This window comes from Anthonomus grandis, chromosome 5 (genome assembly GCF_022605725.1).
Source record: "Anthonomus grandis grandis chromosome 5, icAntGran1.3, whole genome shotgun sequence".
NCBI classification, from domain to species: Eukaryota; Metazoa; Arthropoda; class Insecta; order Coleoptera; family Curculionidae; genus Anthonomus; species Anthonomus grandis.
The window spans coordinates 33,575,241-33,592,047 of NC_065550.1; the positions used below are offsets into that span (position 1 = coordinate 33,575,241).

Sequence of the window (16,807 nt, forward strand, 5' to 3'; positions counted from 1 at the left end):
AACAGCGTTATTAGGACAAGAAACAGTGATCTTTCAGAAAAATTTTATCAAATATTTAAGGTGTAGTAATCGAGTTTACAGACTAGCTACGTAAATCCCGTGTCAATATTTTTAAATGCCGAAATTTTCTCCCTTCTGTAAACAAAATCGTCTATGATATACATATATTCTACGGTTTAATAAATATACCTTGACTATATACAGTTGATAAATATAATCAAAAAATTCACTAAAGAATCGTTGAATAAATTTATATTTAACGAGATGACTATGTGATTTGTTGCTTGGGATATTCCTGCTCAATTTTAATTTATGCCATAAATAAAAAATTGCTAATAAAGGCCAATTTTAAAAATCGTTTTTAAAAAATTAAATAGACATCAATAATTTCATTTTTACTAGAAACTAATTAATTTTTCCTAAATTATTGAATTTTTGACTTCCTTTGAAATTCCTTAATACTTCGACAACAAATATTATGCAAAAAACAGTTTTTAACCCTAAAAACCAAGACTAGAAGGGCCTTTTTTAACTTATCAATATTACGTCCTACTTGTACCGCAAAAATGCACGAAAACCTTAAAAAGGTAAAATATCCGTCAAACTGACAACGAGCAACAAAATCCAATGCCAAACTGACAACAGAAACCACCCCAAAGTTAATTTCCAAAAAAACAAACCGCGATATGCCCCAAATTACCGGTGATCCAGCTTGTATAGAACAAAAATGGCTAAGGTACGTACCTTGTTAACCATTAACCCAGAAAACCCTTTTAAATAATAATAATAATGTTTATTTATTTAGCATCTTGCTACATACAAGTACAATAATATATATTATAATTTTTAAAAAACATATTTACAATATCTTGATAAAACTAGTAAAAATAAAAGTAAGCGAATAAATGATAAAAGAGTAAAAAACAACGTTAAACTACACAAATATTAAAATTAGATAAACCCTCCTAACAACCCTTTAAACTCTCTTATATAACTACATTCCTTAATATTATTTCGTAACTTATTAAATTCGATTAACTATTTATAAGGAATAGAATCTATAACAATAATAATATATTTATTTAGCATATTTGCTAACAAGGCAAGATCCGAAGTACTGCAAACTTATAATTAACAATATAAAACCTAAAACTAGTGTGTTAAAATTGTTGAAAAAAAAATTAATATAAAATATACTAAAAAGTGTAAAAATAAATTTAAATTTAAACGAATAATTTTTAGTCAACCATAAAAAGGGATTTAAAAAAACGCGAAAACGACATCGACGACCTCATCATGCTGGAAGACTCTACCAGGGGTACGTTATGCGCCATCCATCAGACCATAAATTCCAGTGAGAACTTTCCACGTTCCAAACATCAAATCATCAAAGTTTGTACCGCTCCCAAGTCGCATTGTGACATGTCTTGCACCAGAATTCAGTAGTTTTTTCACACACATTTTGCAACATTTCCTGAGATTCTTCTTTATAGATGTCCCGGTCCTAGATCTAGAAGGAAATCACGCAGCAACAGTCCATCAAAATCTATGGGGAGGGCACTAAGTGCTAGCGATCCTTATAGGAATTATTGTCGTATGGAGTCGAGGATTCATCCTAAAGTGGAAGGTGTGTTATGACAAAGAAGTTGTTTGAAATTAATTTATAATTCATAGTTTTAGCGCGTTATAAGACGGTTGTTCAGGAGCAGCGCAATCATCAGCCATCGGCGTTTATTACTGTCGGGAAAACTTTGAGTTGTCCGGAAAAAATGTGCTGCAGTAAGAACTCGAATAAAACTTCATGTAGTTTTACGTCCAGGAGCTCTATTCAAGTGGATCAGGTAAGTATATAGAGAGTGGGCTAATTGTAGTATTTCTTTTTTAATGTGAGTTTGATTAGTGTGAAATTGGGGACAATTTATGTTTGAAATCCTTGCTAGAAATTGAGTTTTCTGAAACGGTATCGGAAAGTTTGACCTTTTTTTGGTAGAAGAAAACTGTATATTTTGTAATAATTGTAGTTTATTTATTTGACTTTTTTGAGTGAAAAACAAGAAAAAAATAGGAGAAATTAAAAGTAAAATATATTTTTTTAATATAATGCAAAAAACTTGAGAGGAGTTTGACTGCAAGAAGAGTCAAATAGAATAATACAGAAAACAGTAGGTATGGGTAAATTCCAAATTTTCTTGCAGAAGAGAACTCTTTTTTTTCCTTTATTTGTAATCAACTTCTTTTTTAATTTGACTTTTTGTGAATATAAAACTTTAAGAAAAATAATTAAAAAAATTTTAGATGAATATAACTTAGTCTAAAATCATGTAGAATAACTGGAGGTCTCCAAACTTGAAAACACTGATTTTATTTTTTATATTCATGAAGAAAATCGTGAAAACCTCTTTTCTTAAACAGCATGGGATATTGGAAACTTTTTATTGTCCTCGATATAATTCCCAAATAGTTGTTATTAATTTATGCATAAAATTAAAGAAAATGCAATTTTTTCTATAAAAAAGTTTAAAAAATTCTTATTTTAAAATCGGCATTAAGGTTATGTGAGAAAAGTATAGATACAAAAACTACAGATTTTTTATCACCTATAATTTTCTCAAAAAGAATTTTTCTCTCAGGCAATTATTTTCTGCAAAAAAAACATTTTTCATTAACCTTACTCTTACACCCCCCACCCACCCCACACAACTGACCAGTAAAAAATTATATGAAAAAATCATTGTTTTTCAAAAAAATTTACATGAATAACAGCTGGTTTTGTCGTTATTATCTAATGTAATAACACAGTTTGTTTATTTAAATTTGATACAATATTATATATATATCTATATTAATAAATATTTAATACAAAAACGGTGCTATTAGATTGGATATTGTGAACAGAAGACGGTGATTTTTCAAAAGAATTTTTTACTAGGCAAATGCTTGGGGTGGGTGGGGGGTAAGGGTTGTTTTAATGAAAAACAATGTTTTTGCAGAAAATATATATTCAATATTTAATTTAATAACACTATTGATTTAATTTTGATATAATTTTATATATAAATATTTAGTATAAAAACAGCGTTATTGGAATGAATAATATGGCCAAAAAACAGTGATTTTTCAGAAGAATTTTATCGAATATTTGAGGTGTAATCGAGTTTAAAAACTAGATAATATATAAATCCCGTGTCAATTTTTTTAAATGCCGAAATTTTCTCCCTTTGTAAATAAAATAATTATATATGATATACATATATTCTACAGTTTAATAAATATACCTTGACCATATACGGTTGATAAATATACCAAAACCAAAAAATTACTAAAAAATCATTGAATAAATACATATTTTACGATATTAATATATGATGTGTTGCTTGGGACCTATTAGAACCTCAATTTTTTTTAATATATCAAATTTATTTAAAAAAAATTGCATATTTACGTGTACATCATCAAGCTCTGAATGACGCTTTAAATACCTGGAATAAAACGGAAAATAACTCCAAGTGTGTGAAATATTTTAAGAAACTTAGTCAATGCCTGAAATAAAATCAAAGCCTAATTAAAATCAAAGCCTAACATTAGGTGTGTCAAACTCATAAAAAATTACTTTTTTAAATCCAAAGATAAATTTCCTGAAACTAACAGGCATGTACAATTTTGACATTTGTACAAATATTGACTGGACACTTTTATCCAAAAGCCTGGAAATATATTTCCTTAAAAACTCAAACGCTACGTTTTAATTGAAAATTAAGGCAAAAAAGCGAGTCACATCCATTTAAATTATGCATTGAAATTAACTCTTTCTATGGGGTTCTTTAAAGAGACTTTAGACATTTGCTTGTTTGTGATTCATGAAAAATTAACATTTCATGGTTTAGTTGACTCAGAATTGCCTGCCAGATACTTCAAATTTGAAGGCATAAAATCTATTGATTTGGATGGTCGTTCAAGAACTCTTCTATTAGCCTGAATGTACATACACTTCCTATAAAAAATTATATTTAACTATATACAAAAGGCGAGGCATCTGCATTTCAACTATGCATTAATCACCTCCTAATATTTTAATTATTTAGTAATTTGGTGAAATTTCTAACAAATTCCTGTGTTTTCCAGGCAGTTAAAACAACTGTAGGTGGTAAGAAGTTCAGTTTATAATTAGTTTTTGGTTTATTCCAGGCAGTTGAGTGCTTTTAATTTTTTTTTTTAATTTTAGAATTTTAGGCACTAGAGCTTTTTAAAAACAGGAAGCATTTTTATTATTTTCTTACTTAATTAGTTAAACATTCCAGGCAGTCTTAGCAACTTTAGGCAGTTCAGTGATTTTAAATATTTTTTTTTATTTCAAGCTCTTAAGTTCTAGCTTATTATTAATATTATTATTATCATAATTTTTGTTTTCATTTTAAATAATTTATTTTTAATTTATAAATACAGGCAGTTGAGATAGAATTTATAATTTTATTAGTAGATTTTAATTCAAAATTTGGTAATTGTTTTTTGTAAACAATTGAGGTTAGAATTCCCTATTTTTGATAAAGATTTAACGTTTTATTGCAGACTATTGAGGAACTTAGTAAATTTCTTATTCCAGGAAGTTGAGTTGAATTTGTTAAATTTTTAAGACGGGTTTGTAGATGTTGATTTTAAGGCAGTTAGTGATATATGTCATGCAATAAATTACTTTAATCAATTTCAGATTTAATTTATTATGTATTATAGAAATTTAAGAGAGCAGCTAATTGCATATAAATTTCTATTCTATTTATAATTATATATTTGTTGATATATCCTTACTTTTAAGATATCTTTGACAATTTAAATAAACTATATCAAACGTACAATCGGCATACATTATGTTCGCCACTACATTTAGGACAAATAACAATTTTTAAGTATAGTTGCTTCTGACAGCGTATAATCCTAGAGTCATAATAAACTCAACAACGATTGCACCTTTTATTGACTATGAATAATACTATTATATAACAATAAATATCAACTTCAAAAATAATATTAAATCTGACATATAGTGCCGTAGTTCTATGAAGAATGTTTTACTTAAAACTGCTACAATTTGATTTAATTGAAAATCATTGTCTTTTGATACTAGTTACTCATCTATTTTATACAATCCAGTCACATCTAAATTCAGCACAATTTTTGCATCTTCAATTACCTTTTTTTATGTAAAAGACATATTCATATTTTATTTTCAATTTTTTTGGCTCTTTTTGAGGAGAAAACACTTAAAAAAGGTTGGTTTTTTAAATGAAAATATCCAACTTAAAGAACTCTTTTGATACAAAAATTAAAAAAAAAAAGAGGTGGAAACAATCAATTTTTGTTTCTAATATTCGTTGACGAAATGGCTAAAAACAGAGCTTGTTTAAAAAAATTTTAAAAAACGCGATTTTCTTGTGAAAAAATTGAGAAAATCCTTGTTTTGAATTCGAAAATTATTTACGGGTGTGAATTGGCAAATTTTGAATTTTCTCAAAATTAAAAAATGGGATTTTCATTAAGAAGGGGATAAGTTATTTTTTTGATCCTATATCGGAATTGCTATGGAAAAGGTTTCTCTTAATTTAGCAATAAAATTATGAAAAAAAATTAGTTTTCTAGATTTTTTCCATATAAAAACTTAGGAAATATTTTTTTTTGAGTTTTTTTGTAATAGGAAAAACTCAAAAAATAAACAATTTTACCCATACATTTTTTTTCAATATAAAAATGCAGCTAGAAAATAATATTTCTTGATTTTCAAAAAAAGGTAAAAGTTTTAGAGAATAAAGTCAAGATAAATTAACTGAGCGGATCCATAGGTGCAAAAAATCGTTCTTTTGCATAATCAAGATCAAAATGTCAAAAAATAGCCCTTGTTTCCTTTCAAAAAAATAAGAAAATTTGTGTTCTATTTTCTATGTTCCTATTGATCTTAGAGAAATACAGCAACAACTCATCATATTTATCATTTTTATGATAGAGTTAATTGATCGGATGTATCTTTCCATAATTCCTCATTTAAAGGATCATGATGAAAAATTATAAAAAATTTGGTTAAGACGACAAAAAGTTCAAATTTTTTGTATTTTTCGTAATTTTAGTCCAGAAACCAGAAAAAACCAATTAATATTGAACTTCTTTTTTGGGAAAATTTTCTTCTCACTTTTGTATAGCCGTTTTAGCAATTTAAAGTAGGATGAGATCCATAAGAAAGGGTGTAATGCGTACAATCATCATTTTTAAATATTATTACTGAAAAAAAAATTGAAGATCTTCCCACGTATTTTTTAAAAAATACAATTTTTTAATTAAATAATAGTGTCAATTTTTGATGAAATACGATTTTTTTATTTTACTATCTGATACAGTTTTGAAAGAATTACCGAAAAGGGTGTTAATAAATTGACCATAAAATTTAAAAAAATTGAGTTTTTCCAAAATTTTCCCGCAAAACGAGGGCAAAAATGTAGAAAATTTTTCTTTATTTTGTCACTTTTTGTCGATTTTTTTGATGCATACAACTCACTTTCCGACGGCACCATCTTACTTGAAAATAAAATTTCCACCATTTAATTAAAAAAAAAAGTTAAAAAATTTTTTTTTTAAATTAAATACGAGGAAACCAAAAAAAAATGAATTACACTAAGTTAAAATTCTTAAAAATCCTGACTAGAAAAAACTAATCGTGGAATAACTATAGGATAGAAATATAGAATAGGAGTACCTAAAAATAAAAATAAAAATAAAATTTATCATTTATTTATTAAAATTGTTAAAAAAAATATATTTTTGTGATTTTTTAAAAAAAAAATTGATTTAAAATTTACGACCTATTTTGCAGTAAAATAAAACCAAAAATGAATTTTCCAGAGTTTTTTCATGAAACAACTCTCAAAAATTCCAGTTTTTCTTGGTCCAATAAACAAAGAAAACAATATAAAAAATAAGAAATTTTCCTGCTCTTAATTTTAAACAGAAAATTTACTACCCATACTGTCTCCTTTTTTCATCCACGTATATTAAGATCCTTTTAATTAATTTTTCTTATTCAGTATCACCCATCGAGCCTCTTAAACGCCGACGAAGTGGTAAACGAACTAAAGGGCGAAATCGAAAAAGTGAAGTCCCAACTGTACACTATGGCCCTACAGAGGGCCAACGCCGAATACGCGAACACGAAAATGCCCAAACCAATAAAACCGCGACAAATGCCTATGGAAGACTTTGATGAGGCCCAAATAACCAAACTAAAAACCGAAAACAAACGGTAATATTTTTATTTAATTTCTTTTTTAATAATTCATTGCTTACTATAGCTTAAGACGGGAGCTAGAAGCTAAAAAAAAGATGCTAGAAAAATCCAAAAAGGACGTAACGAAAGCCAAAGACATCCTCACCGACTACGAACGAAAAGTCAACTTACTTCACGTGCAAGCGTTAAAATCCTCAAAAGCGATGAAGGTCAGCAAAGAAAAGTTCTGTAATTGTCTCAAAGAACGCGAAGAGAAAATACGGTCGTTGGAACAGTCGAACGCGATGCTGGAACAGCTGAGGTATCAAAAGAACAGCGTTTTAACCGATCGGGAAGAGCAGCTGAGCAACTTGAAGCTGGATCTTGAAAATATGAAGAGTTCCCTCGAGGAAACCAGTTTAAAGTGTTCTGAACTCAGCAAGACCAATCAGAGCTATTTGGAGTCAATGGAAATGTTACGGGGGCAATTGAAAAGTTCTTCAGCTGAGGTGGATAGTCAGAGGAGCGTTATACAGGTGCTGGAGCAAGTAAGTATAAGGAAAAAATTGAAATAGGTGTTTTATTAATTTTGTCAAAGAATATGTGTACACATTTTCAAATGCGTATGTTGCTTAGGGTTAGAATTATCGACTGTTTATGGATTTTTTGGAAAAAAAATCATCTTTCTTACAAACATTTCTAAAATACGTATTTAATCAATTTTATTAAAAAATCTGTGTTAAAAATTGTCTAAGTTGCCTGATTTTTTGGACTACAAAAGATAGTTCTTCCATTTAATGGAAATAATGGTTTATTTTCCCAGGATATGATTTCTAAGTAGATGATTTGATTTCACTTGAAAAAAACATGCATTATAAAGCTTTATAACTTTTTAAGGAGTTTTGCTGCATAATTTAAATGCACATGATGCACACATTCTTTAGTTTGGCATTAAGGTATTACAAACTAATTATTTCAAGTTTTTTTTATTCGTTCGTGGGATATGGAAGTAAAATGACTTTAACCAAAATTCATCTTTTAATTCTCAAATAAAATTGACATTTAATAATTATTAATAATTTGTTGTAGTGATAAAATACTACTGAACTTATTCATAGGATCACATGTTTACTCTGGCCATACATAGGTTGGATTTGGTAAAAAAAATGTACTACACACTTCAATCTAGAGTGTGCGCTTAGTGCAAAAAAATGTACTAACATAATTTTTTTCCCGTATTATCCAGATTCACTTAGAGGTTCTAAAATTGTACTAAAATTTGTTTACATATAACCAGAAAAACATGTAGTAAATTTTTTTTTTATTAATTATCAACGTTTCTATTTTCAGTTATAATAAGGATATTAAACCGCTACTAGAATATTATACAAAAATTAAGTCTCAACTAAAAATTATCCTCTATAAGCCAACTTAATTTTATATTTTCATTATTTATCACAAAATTGTACCAAAACCAGTTTGTTCTTTATTAGGGAGAATCATTTTAGTGTAGGAAATTTTACAAAATTGTACTAAAGTTAACTCTATTATTAGCCACTTTTAATATATTTTTACCTTTTATTACAGAATTGTACTAAAACCGGTACCTTCTTTACTATAGAGAATCATTTTTAGGGTTTAATTTATTACAAAATTGTACTCAAATTAACGTGTGCGTGGCGAGAGATCTACTATGAGAACTTCTATTTTTAAATATTTTACTATTAGAAAAATACTAGTTAGGCCACGTACAGGTTAGACTTTGTACAAAAATTGTAATTTTCTATTCAGTTAAAGTTAAGTTTGTTACAGAATTGAAATAAAAAAAATAAAATAAACCCTTGTATGACAAATACCTTTTTTTTATATTTTCACTTTTTACTATAAAATTGTACTAAAACCAGCTTAACCAGATAAACCTATCGCTACTAGTTTAGTTCGGTAAGAAATTGTACTGAATTGTACCAGTTTTTTTTTACTATCGAGATTCATTTAAAGGTTGGATTTGTAACAAAATTATACTAAAGTAAAATATTGTCCATTTATAGATTAGGTTTGTTACAGAATTGTACTAAAATCAATGCTTGTATTGCAAATCACCTTTATTAAATTTTTACTTTTTACGACAAAATTGTACTAAAATTAGCTTGTAATAGACCCTGGGTGGGTTTGGTTTAAAAAAAATTATACTAAAGCCGGTTCCTTTTTTACTATCGAGAATCATTTTAAGGTTTGATTTGTTACAAAATTGTACTAAAATGATTAAATATTTTACTATTAGAAAAATAACAGAGATGCCACGTACAGGTTAGATTTAGTACAAAAATTATAATAAACTCAAATATTCTCTATATAAAGATTAATTGTATATACATGTAATGTATAATGATTGTACTAAAACCAGCTTGCAATAACCCATGGCCACCTAATTGGTTTTATCAAAAATTGCGCTAAAACCAGTTTTTTCTTTACTATCAAGAATGACTTGAGGGTTAGCTTTATTACAAAATTGTACTTAATTATCTATTGCATGACCAGAGATTTTTTCTCTATTATTAAATTTCATACTTTTCAACATTCTACTATAAGAAAAGTACAAGTTGGACAAAAATTGTAATGAAATCAAATATTTTCCAGAGGTTAGGTTTGTTACAGGATTATACTAAAGTCAACCCTTGCATGGCAAATATATCATCCTATGTAGATCAACTTGTACAAACTTTACATATTACTTGAATATTTATATACAGAATATAATAATGTAGAAATATTCCAGGGTTATATGTGTCGGAAAATTCATCATCCTTATATTGACACTAGAATTCTATTTATTATCCTATAATAAATAAAAAGTCTATATTCTAAATAATGACTGCTTTAATTGTCATTTTGAATTTTCTTAGAAATCCTTAGGACTAAACTGCCTTTGCAACAAAATGTTTTCAAAATTGAAAAAGCAAAAAGAAAACTTCGAAGTGGAAGTGAAAAAGAGCGAAGAAGAAAAGGGAAAATTAACCGAGGAAATTGCAAAATTATCGGAAAAACTACAGCAGATGGAGGGTAGCACTGAGGCACTTGGTAAACTGCAATGCCAATGCGAAAACTTACAGAAAAAAGTCGAACAATACGAGCTGTTTGGAGAGAAGTCTGTTGATTCCTTTTGTCTAATTCATAGAAATAAATTTAATAATTTCAGATGTAAAATGATGGAAGAAGAGTGTAAACAGCGCGAAGAACAACTCTTGGAGTCCCAAAGTAAATTCGACTTGGAAAAAAAAGAAATGGAGAGACTGATCAAGGAGCTATCCAACGTAGTCAAAGACAACAAGTCCACCATCTTTCAGATGGCCGAAATCAATAAGAAACAGGAAAGTTTAATTCAGAGTCAAAGTATCGCCTTGATGTCCAAGGTATTAACGTCGAAAGGCTACTAATTAGGTGAGTTTGACCAAAGTTTCTTGATTAACAGGAGGAGCAGCTCAAGGAAATCTCGGAAAAGTCCGAAGATTTCAAGTTGAAAGCGATTAGTCTTGAAAATGAGGTGCAGGAGCTGAAAAAGAGCATTTCTGGTCCATGTCAAAGGGAGGCTTGCCTATGTATTTCGCGGGAGTTATCCGAAATAAAGTAAGATAATAATGAGTTAATTTTATATCATAAATTTCTTGGTCTTTTGGTGACTGTTCTAAAGTCTAAATAAGGCCATGTAATGGTGAAGGCAACGGTATACGCTGCTCGACTTGCATTCTTAATGAAACTAAGGAGTTAATGTTAACAAAGTTACTTAAAGGAAAAGCTACTAACCACAAGTGGTTTGTTTTTCTCTGGCTCTACAGTAGGTATTTAATAAATTTTTGAAGAATTAACATTTGAAAATGTGTACGTTTCTTAGTTTATACATTTTTTAGGAAAAAAATCACTGTCAGAAAAAAAAAATTTCTAAAGTTTCAAACTCTTTTAAAAAACTCTAAAAAAGGACACCTTCTTCAATTAATTTTATTAGAGAATCTATGCAAAAAAAATTAAAATGTTTACGTTGCCTAACTTTGAGTTAGGGACAGTATGTGGATTTTTTAGCAAAAAAATCATTTGCTTCAAAAAAATGTTTAAGATACGTGTCTAATCAATTTTATTAAAGAATCCGCGTAAAAAAATTCAAATGTCTATATTTCCTGATTTTTGGCTACAAAAGATAGTTTTTCTAATCACATAAATGATCGTTTATTTTCCCAGGATATCCGGGTCTAATTTTTTCTAAGCAAATAATTTTTTTTAAGCAAATAAAGCTTTATGGTTTTTTTACAAGTGCATAATTTAAATGCACATGATGCACACATTCTTTAATTTGGCTTAAATGCACGACAAACCAATTATTTCAATTTTTTTTTTATTCCTTTAAGAGCCATGGTAGTAACAATACTTAAGCCAACTTCTAAATTCATAATATAAGTCGAAGTTATTTTTAGTTTCTTGATTCAAAAAGACAAAATCGGGATTACTACGTAAATAATTCCTGGAATATCTTATATAAAAAAAATGTATCAGAACCAGTTTTTTTTATTACGATGTTCAATCTGGAGTACAAAAAATTGTACTAAAATTGTTTGTTTTTCTGTATTATCCAGGTCCACTTAAAGGTTATAAAATTGTACTAAAATTTGTTTGCATATAGCCAGACTACCCGGACCTGGTTTGATCCAAAAACATGTAGTAAAATATTTTTTTCTAATTAGCAACATTTTTATAATTAGATATTACAAGCATATAAAACTACTATTAAAAAATTGTATTAATGCTGACTCTCACCTATAAATTATTCTTGTAAGCCACTTTCATCATATTTAATTATTTTATATAATAAATTTCTTGATCTTTTGGTGACTGTCCTAAGGCCTAAATATGACCATTTAATGGTGAAAGCAACAGTATAAGCTCCTCTATTTGCATTTCTAATAAAAACTAAGCAGTAGCGGGTTAGCAGCAAGTTACTTAAAGGTAATGCTACTGACAATAAACTAATATTATTAATTAATGATGGTAACTATTCTAAATTACCTAAAGATCCTAGAAAAAAAATCGAAAGCCAAATTTATAACTTACAAAACATAAAAACCTGATTAGATTTAAATTAACTCCACATAATAGTAAAACACCACATTTTTATGGTTTATCCAAAATACATAAAGTAAATTTTTCTTTAAGATCTATAGTTGGTAGCATAAATTCATGTACGGTGAGTATTTCTACGGGTACGTACGGGTAGTACTTTTGCAAAATATGTTTTAAATATCTTATCTCCATACACTTTTTATAATAGCTCCGCACGTGGGGAGCTATTTACATCAATTATTGCATTTAAGATTTATTGAACTAGATTAACTTAAATATAACGAAAGGTATCGTTAAAGATTTATTATCATATTTCTTCTAAATACGTGAATAAATCTATTTACTTGTTATTTGAGCGTATCAGATAGTATTTTCTAAATTGATTTTTACTATAAAAATGACATAGTATTAAACAAAATAAATAGATCATTATGAATTAGTCACAGCAATACAGATTTTCCTTTTTAGAAATGCACTGAACGAGGAAAAAGACACCCAAAGAATAAAAGAAAAAATCATCGAAGACCAATCGCAGACCATCATAAACCTCCAAAGCCAGGTGAAAGAAAAAGTGAGCGAACTAAAGCAGGCGCACAGCGACACCCAGTATCTTGAGGAGGAAATTGGGAAAATCAACGAAAAACTGTATAAAAAACATCAGGAACTCGATCAGGAGATCAGGGAGAAGGAGGATTTAATGGAAAAACTAACTGTAGGTAGCACATCTATCTCAGACATTTATTAACATTATTAAATTCATTCATGAATTCCAGATGCTTGAGGGCCAGAAAACCCAACTCCTAGACGAGATAAATGAGTTCGAAGAGATGCTCCATCAATACAAGGACATGTGTGGTGATAACGAGAGCAAGCAAGACATACTGAGAAACGTGGAACAGCAAATAATTGAGCAAAAAAGGGAGTGGGATTCGCAGAAAGAATCTATGGGTAAAACAGCGGAGATTTTTAAGATATCCCGAGTGTGTTCTGTTTTATTGATGTTTTAGCTAAGGAAAAAAAGAAAGCAGTCTGTGCGGCAAAGTTCGCCACCCAAAAACTCTTTGAAACAATCGCCGACTTTCAAAGGCAAGTGGAGGCCCAAAGGAAGGTGCAGATCCTCCTCACTAAAATGCTCCACGAAAAGGACGAGCAACTGAGAGTGGTCAACTCAAAAGTAAAAATCATTTTAGAAAAAAATCTTCACTCTTTACTAAATCTCCTCACTCTTTCAGATATCAAACATCAAGCATATCACCAAAGACATTTCGGAACCGAGAGACATGCTCATGAAAGAGTTGTTCTTTAGCGATAACCTCCGCAGTGGAATTTCATCGGAGGCAAACAATACGGAAAACGCGTCCATGTACTCATCCTGCTCCAGCTGCTGTAGGAAATCGGAGTGTTCCAGGATAAGTCACAGATCGATGAAATGTGATAGTTATCACGGGCGTGGAAATATCCAGAAAATCCAAGAGGAGCCTAGTAAAGATATGTGATGAAAATTTTTTTGCGAATAAATGATTTTTTAAGTTGATTGGTTTTTTGAATTTATGGCTAAAAAGGTAAGTTTTTGAAAGTTTCTAGTGGAACTTTGAGAATATTTGCAATTTTTTTAAAAGAAAATTAACGAACAATTCAAAATCTGCTCGAGGGTCTTTTGGTTTTGATTCACGAGTTTAACATCGATTTTAGATAAATTTTTATAGTTCATTGGAATTTACTTTGTGTGGTTAATTCCAAAAATAAGTTTTGTCACATGGTTCTTGGGGCGTTAGTAAATGCGAATCTTGCAAGAGAACAGAAGACAATCAAAAAAGTATTTAAAAGAAGCAGTTAGATTTAAATATTTTAATTAATTCTAACGACCAGGGTTTTATCAACAACCGAGATAATATTGTTTTGTTAATTAATGATTGTAAAACAAAGATCGTGCTATTACGAAGGACACTTAAAAAGAAAAAAACTCAGTATATTTTATTTTATATTCTAATGAACAGTTAAAATACCTAAATAGCCGCATTTTAGAAGTAGATACTTATTTTTGTAAAATCTGATAATTTTAAACATTTTTATTTTGTAAACTACTTAGTTAGGTATGAAAATGTCAGTGATATAATAAATAACAGAGTTTTGAAAAAGAAAAATTTCAAGGAATCGATTTTTTATTTCAATAATTTACAAAATGTCTATAACTTAAAAACCAGTAAAAATTAAATTTTAAAATTTCTATACAAATTCTTGGAATAATTTAACTACACACCTATTTCAGCGCTTTTTAAAAGTACAATAAAATTTTAAGAAAAAATTTTTTAGAAACCTTAATTTTTTTTTCCAAAATTTCATGAAGTAGCCATATCTCAAAAATCAATATTTCAGTATTTTAAGAAAAAATGGCCAAAGTTTTTAAAGGTTTTTTTTCAAAAATGTGACAAAATGCCCATAACTCAAAAAACAGTAGCAATAAAATTCTGAAAATATTTATTCATATTCCAGAATCAATTTGATTGCACACGTCCTTTAGCGTTTTTTAAAAATGTATAGGATTTTGAGAAAAAAATATTTTTTTAGGAAAAATATTTATTGAAACGGTCGTTTTTTTTTCAAAAATTTTACAAAATACCCATTTAATTAAGTTTTACATCTATTTTATTTATTAAGTTTTATTTTTTTGACTATTTTGACTCGTTCTTTATTTTAATATGTTTTATTTGTTACATCTTATATTTACTAATTAGTGTCTATTTGATTTTTAATTCTTGACGTAAGTGTGCGTATTGTGTTCTTTGTTTTATCTTCTTTTATTATTTTTAATTTACTGTAAGCGCCGTATATTTTTTTAAAATAACTTGTGTTAAATAAATGAATTATAGTATATTGCAAAAAACAGTGGAAGTAAAATTTTGAAAATTTCTTTACATATTTCCAGAATAATTTGACTAAGCACCTATAAAACCAATAAAAATTAAATTCTGAAAATTTTTACACGTATTCCTAGAATAACTTAAGTAGACCTCTATTTCAGCGTTTTTAAAAAAATTATCAAGGTTTCGAGAAAAAAAAAATTTTTGAAAAAATCAAATTTTTTTTCAAAAATATCTATATTTCAAAAGTCAGTTGAAATAAAATTTTGAAAATTTTTACACATATTTCTGGTATAGTTTGACTGAATAGAATTCTACCTGATTAGTCTACCTATTCCATCTAATTAGAATTCTACCTATTCCAGTGCTTTTCAAAAAATCCACAAGGTTTTGACAAAAAAAAAATTTTGGAAAGGGCGATTTTTTACCAAAAATTTCACAAAATACCCATATTTCATAAATAATGTAGAGTTTAAAAAAATAGTAATTTTGGGAGAGATCGATTTTATTTCTTCAGGTCCAGATTCTCCTCACTAAAATGCTCCACGAAAAGGACGAGCAAATGAGAGTGGTCAACTCAAAAGTAAATTATTTTGGACAAAAAACCTTCACTTTTTACAAAATCTCCTCACTCTTTCAGATATCAAACATCAAGCATATCACCAAAGACATTTCGGAACCGAGAGACATGCTCATGAAAGAGTTGTTCTTCAGCGATAACCTCCGCAGTGGAATTTCATCGAAGGCAAACAATACGGAAAACGCGTCCATGTATTCATCCTGCTCCAGCTGCTGTAGGAAATCGGAGTGTTCCAGGATAAGTCACAGATCGACGAAATGTGATAGTTATTATGATAGTTATCACGGGCGTGGAAATATCCAGAAAATCCAAGAGGAGCCTAGTAAAGATATGTGATGAAAATTTTTTTGCGAATAAATGATTTTTTAAGTTGATTGGTTTTTTAATTTATGGCTAAAAAGGTAAGTTTTCGAAAGTTTCCAGTGGAATTTTGAAAAAGTTCATAATTTTTTTAAAAGAAAATTAATAAACAATCTAAAATCTGCTGAAGGGTCTTTTGGTTTTGAGTTTAACATCGATTTTAGATAAATTCCTATAGTTAATTGGACTTATGGAACTTACTTTGTCTGGTTAATTTGAAAAATAAGTTTTGTCACATGGTTCTTGAGACGTTAGTAAATGTGAATCTTATAAGAGAATAGAAGACAATCAAATAAGTAATTAAAAAAACAGTTAGATTTAAATATTGTAATTAACGACCAGGGTTTTATCAACAACCGAGATAATATTGTTTTGTTAATTAATGATTGTAAACCAAAGAGGGTGCTATTACGAAGAACACTTAAAAATAGAAAAACTCAGTATATTTTATTTTATATTCTAATGGACAGTTAAAATACCTAAATAGCCGCATTTTAGAAGTAGATACTTATTTTTGTAAAATCTGATAATTTTAAACATTTTTATTTTGTAAATTACTTAGTTAGGTATGAAAATATGATATAATAAATAACAGAGTTTTGAAAAATAAAAATTTCAAGGAATCGATTTTTTATTTCAATAATTTACAAAATGTCT

The 16,807-nt window shown here is 28.4% G+C and overlaps 1 protein-coding gene across 4 annotated transcripts; it reads left to right on the plus strand.

Annotated features, from left to right (window-relative positions):
• The first annotated feature begins 592 nt into the window (after positions 1–592).
• On the plus strand, positions 593–16,162 carry LOC126736676 (myosin-4-like). 4 transcript variants are annotated; one of them, XM_050441160.1, is made up of 13 exons: positions 593–736; positions 1,243–1,442; positions 1,494–1,627; positions 1,675–1,841; positions 7,065–7,279; positions 7,329–7,791; positions 10,147–10,388; positions 10,440–10,653; positions 10,713–10,867; positions 12,818–13,061; positions 13,123–13,297; positions 13,357–13,523; positions 15,851–16,162. In XM_050441160.1, exons 1-13 carry the CDS (start codon positions 728–730, stop codon positions 16,124–16,126), a joined length of 2,661 nt encoding a protein of 886 aa, XP_050297117.1. In that variant the 5' UTR covers positions 593–727; the 3' UTR covers positions 16,127–16,162. The 4 variants fall into 4 exon arrangements, with proteins under 4 accessions (XP_050297117.1, XP_050297120.1, XP_050297119.1 ...); XM_050441163.1 differs by having other exon boundaries at positions 7,335–7,791; XM_050441162.1 differs by having other exon boundaries at positions 1,681–1,841.
• Positions 16,163–16,807: the final 645 nt, after the last annotated feature.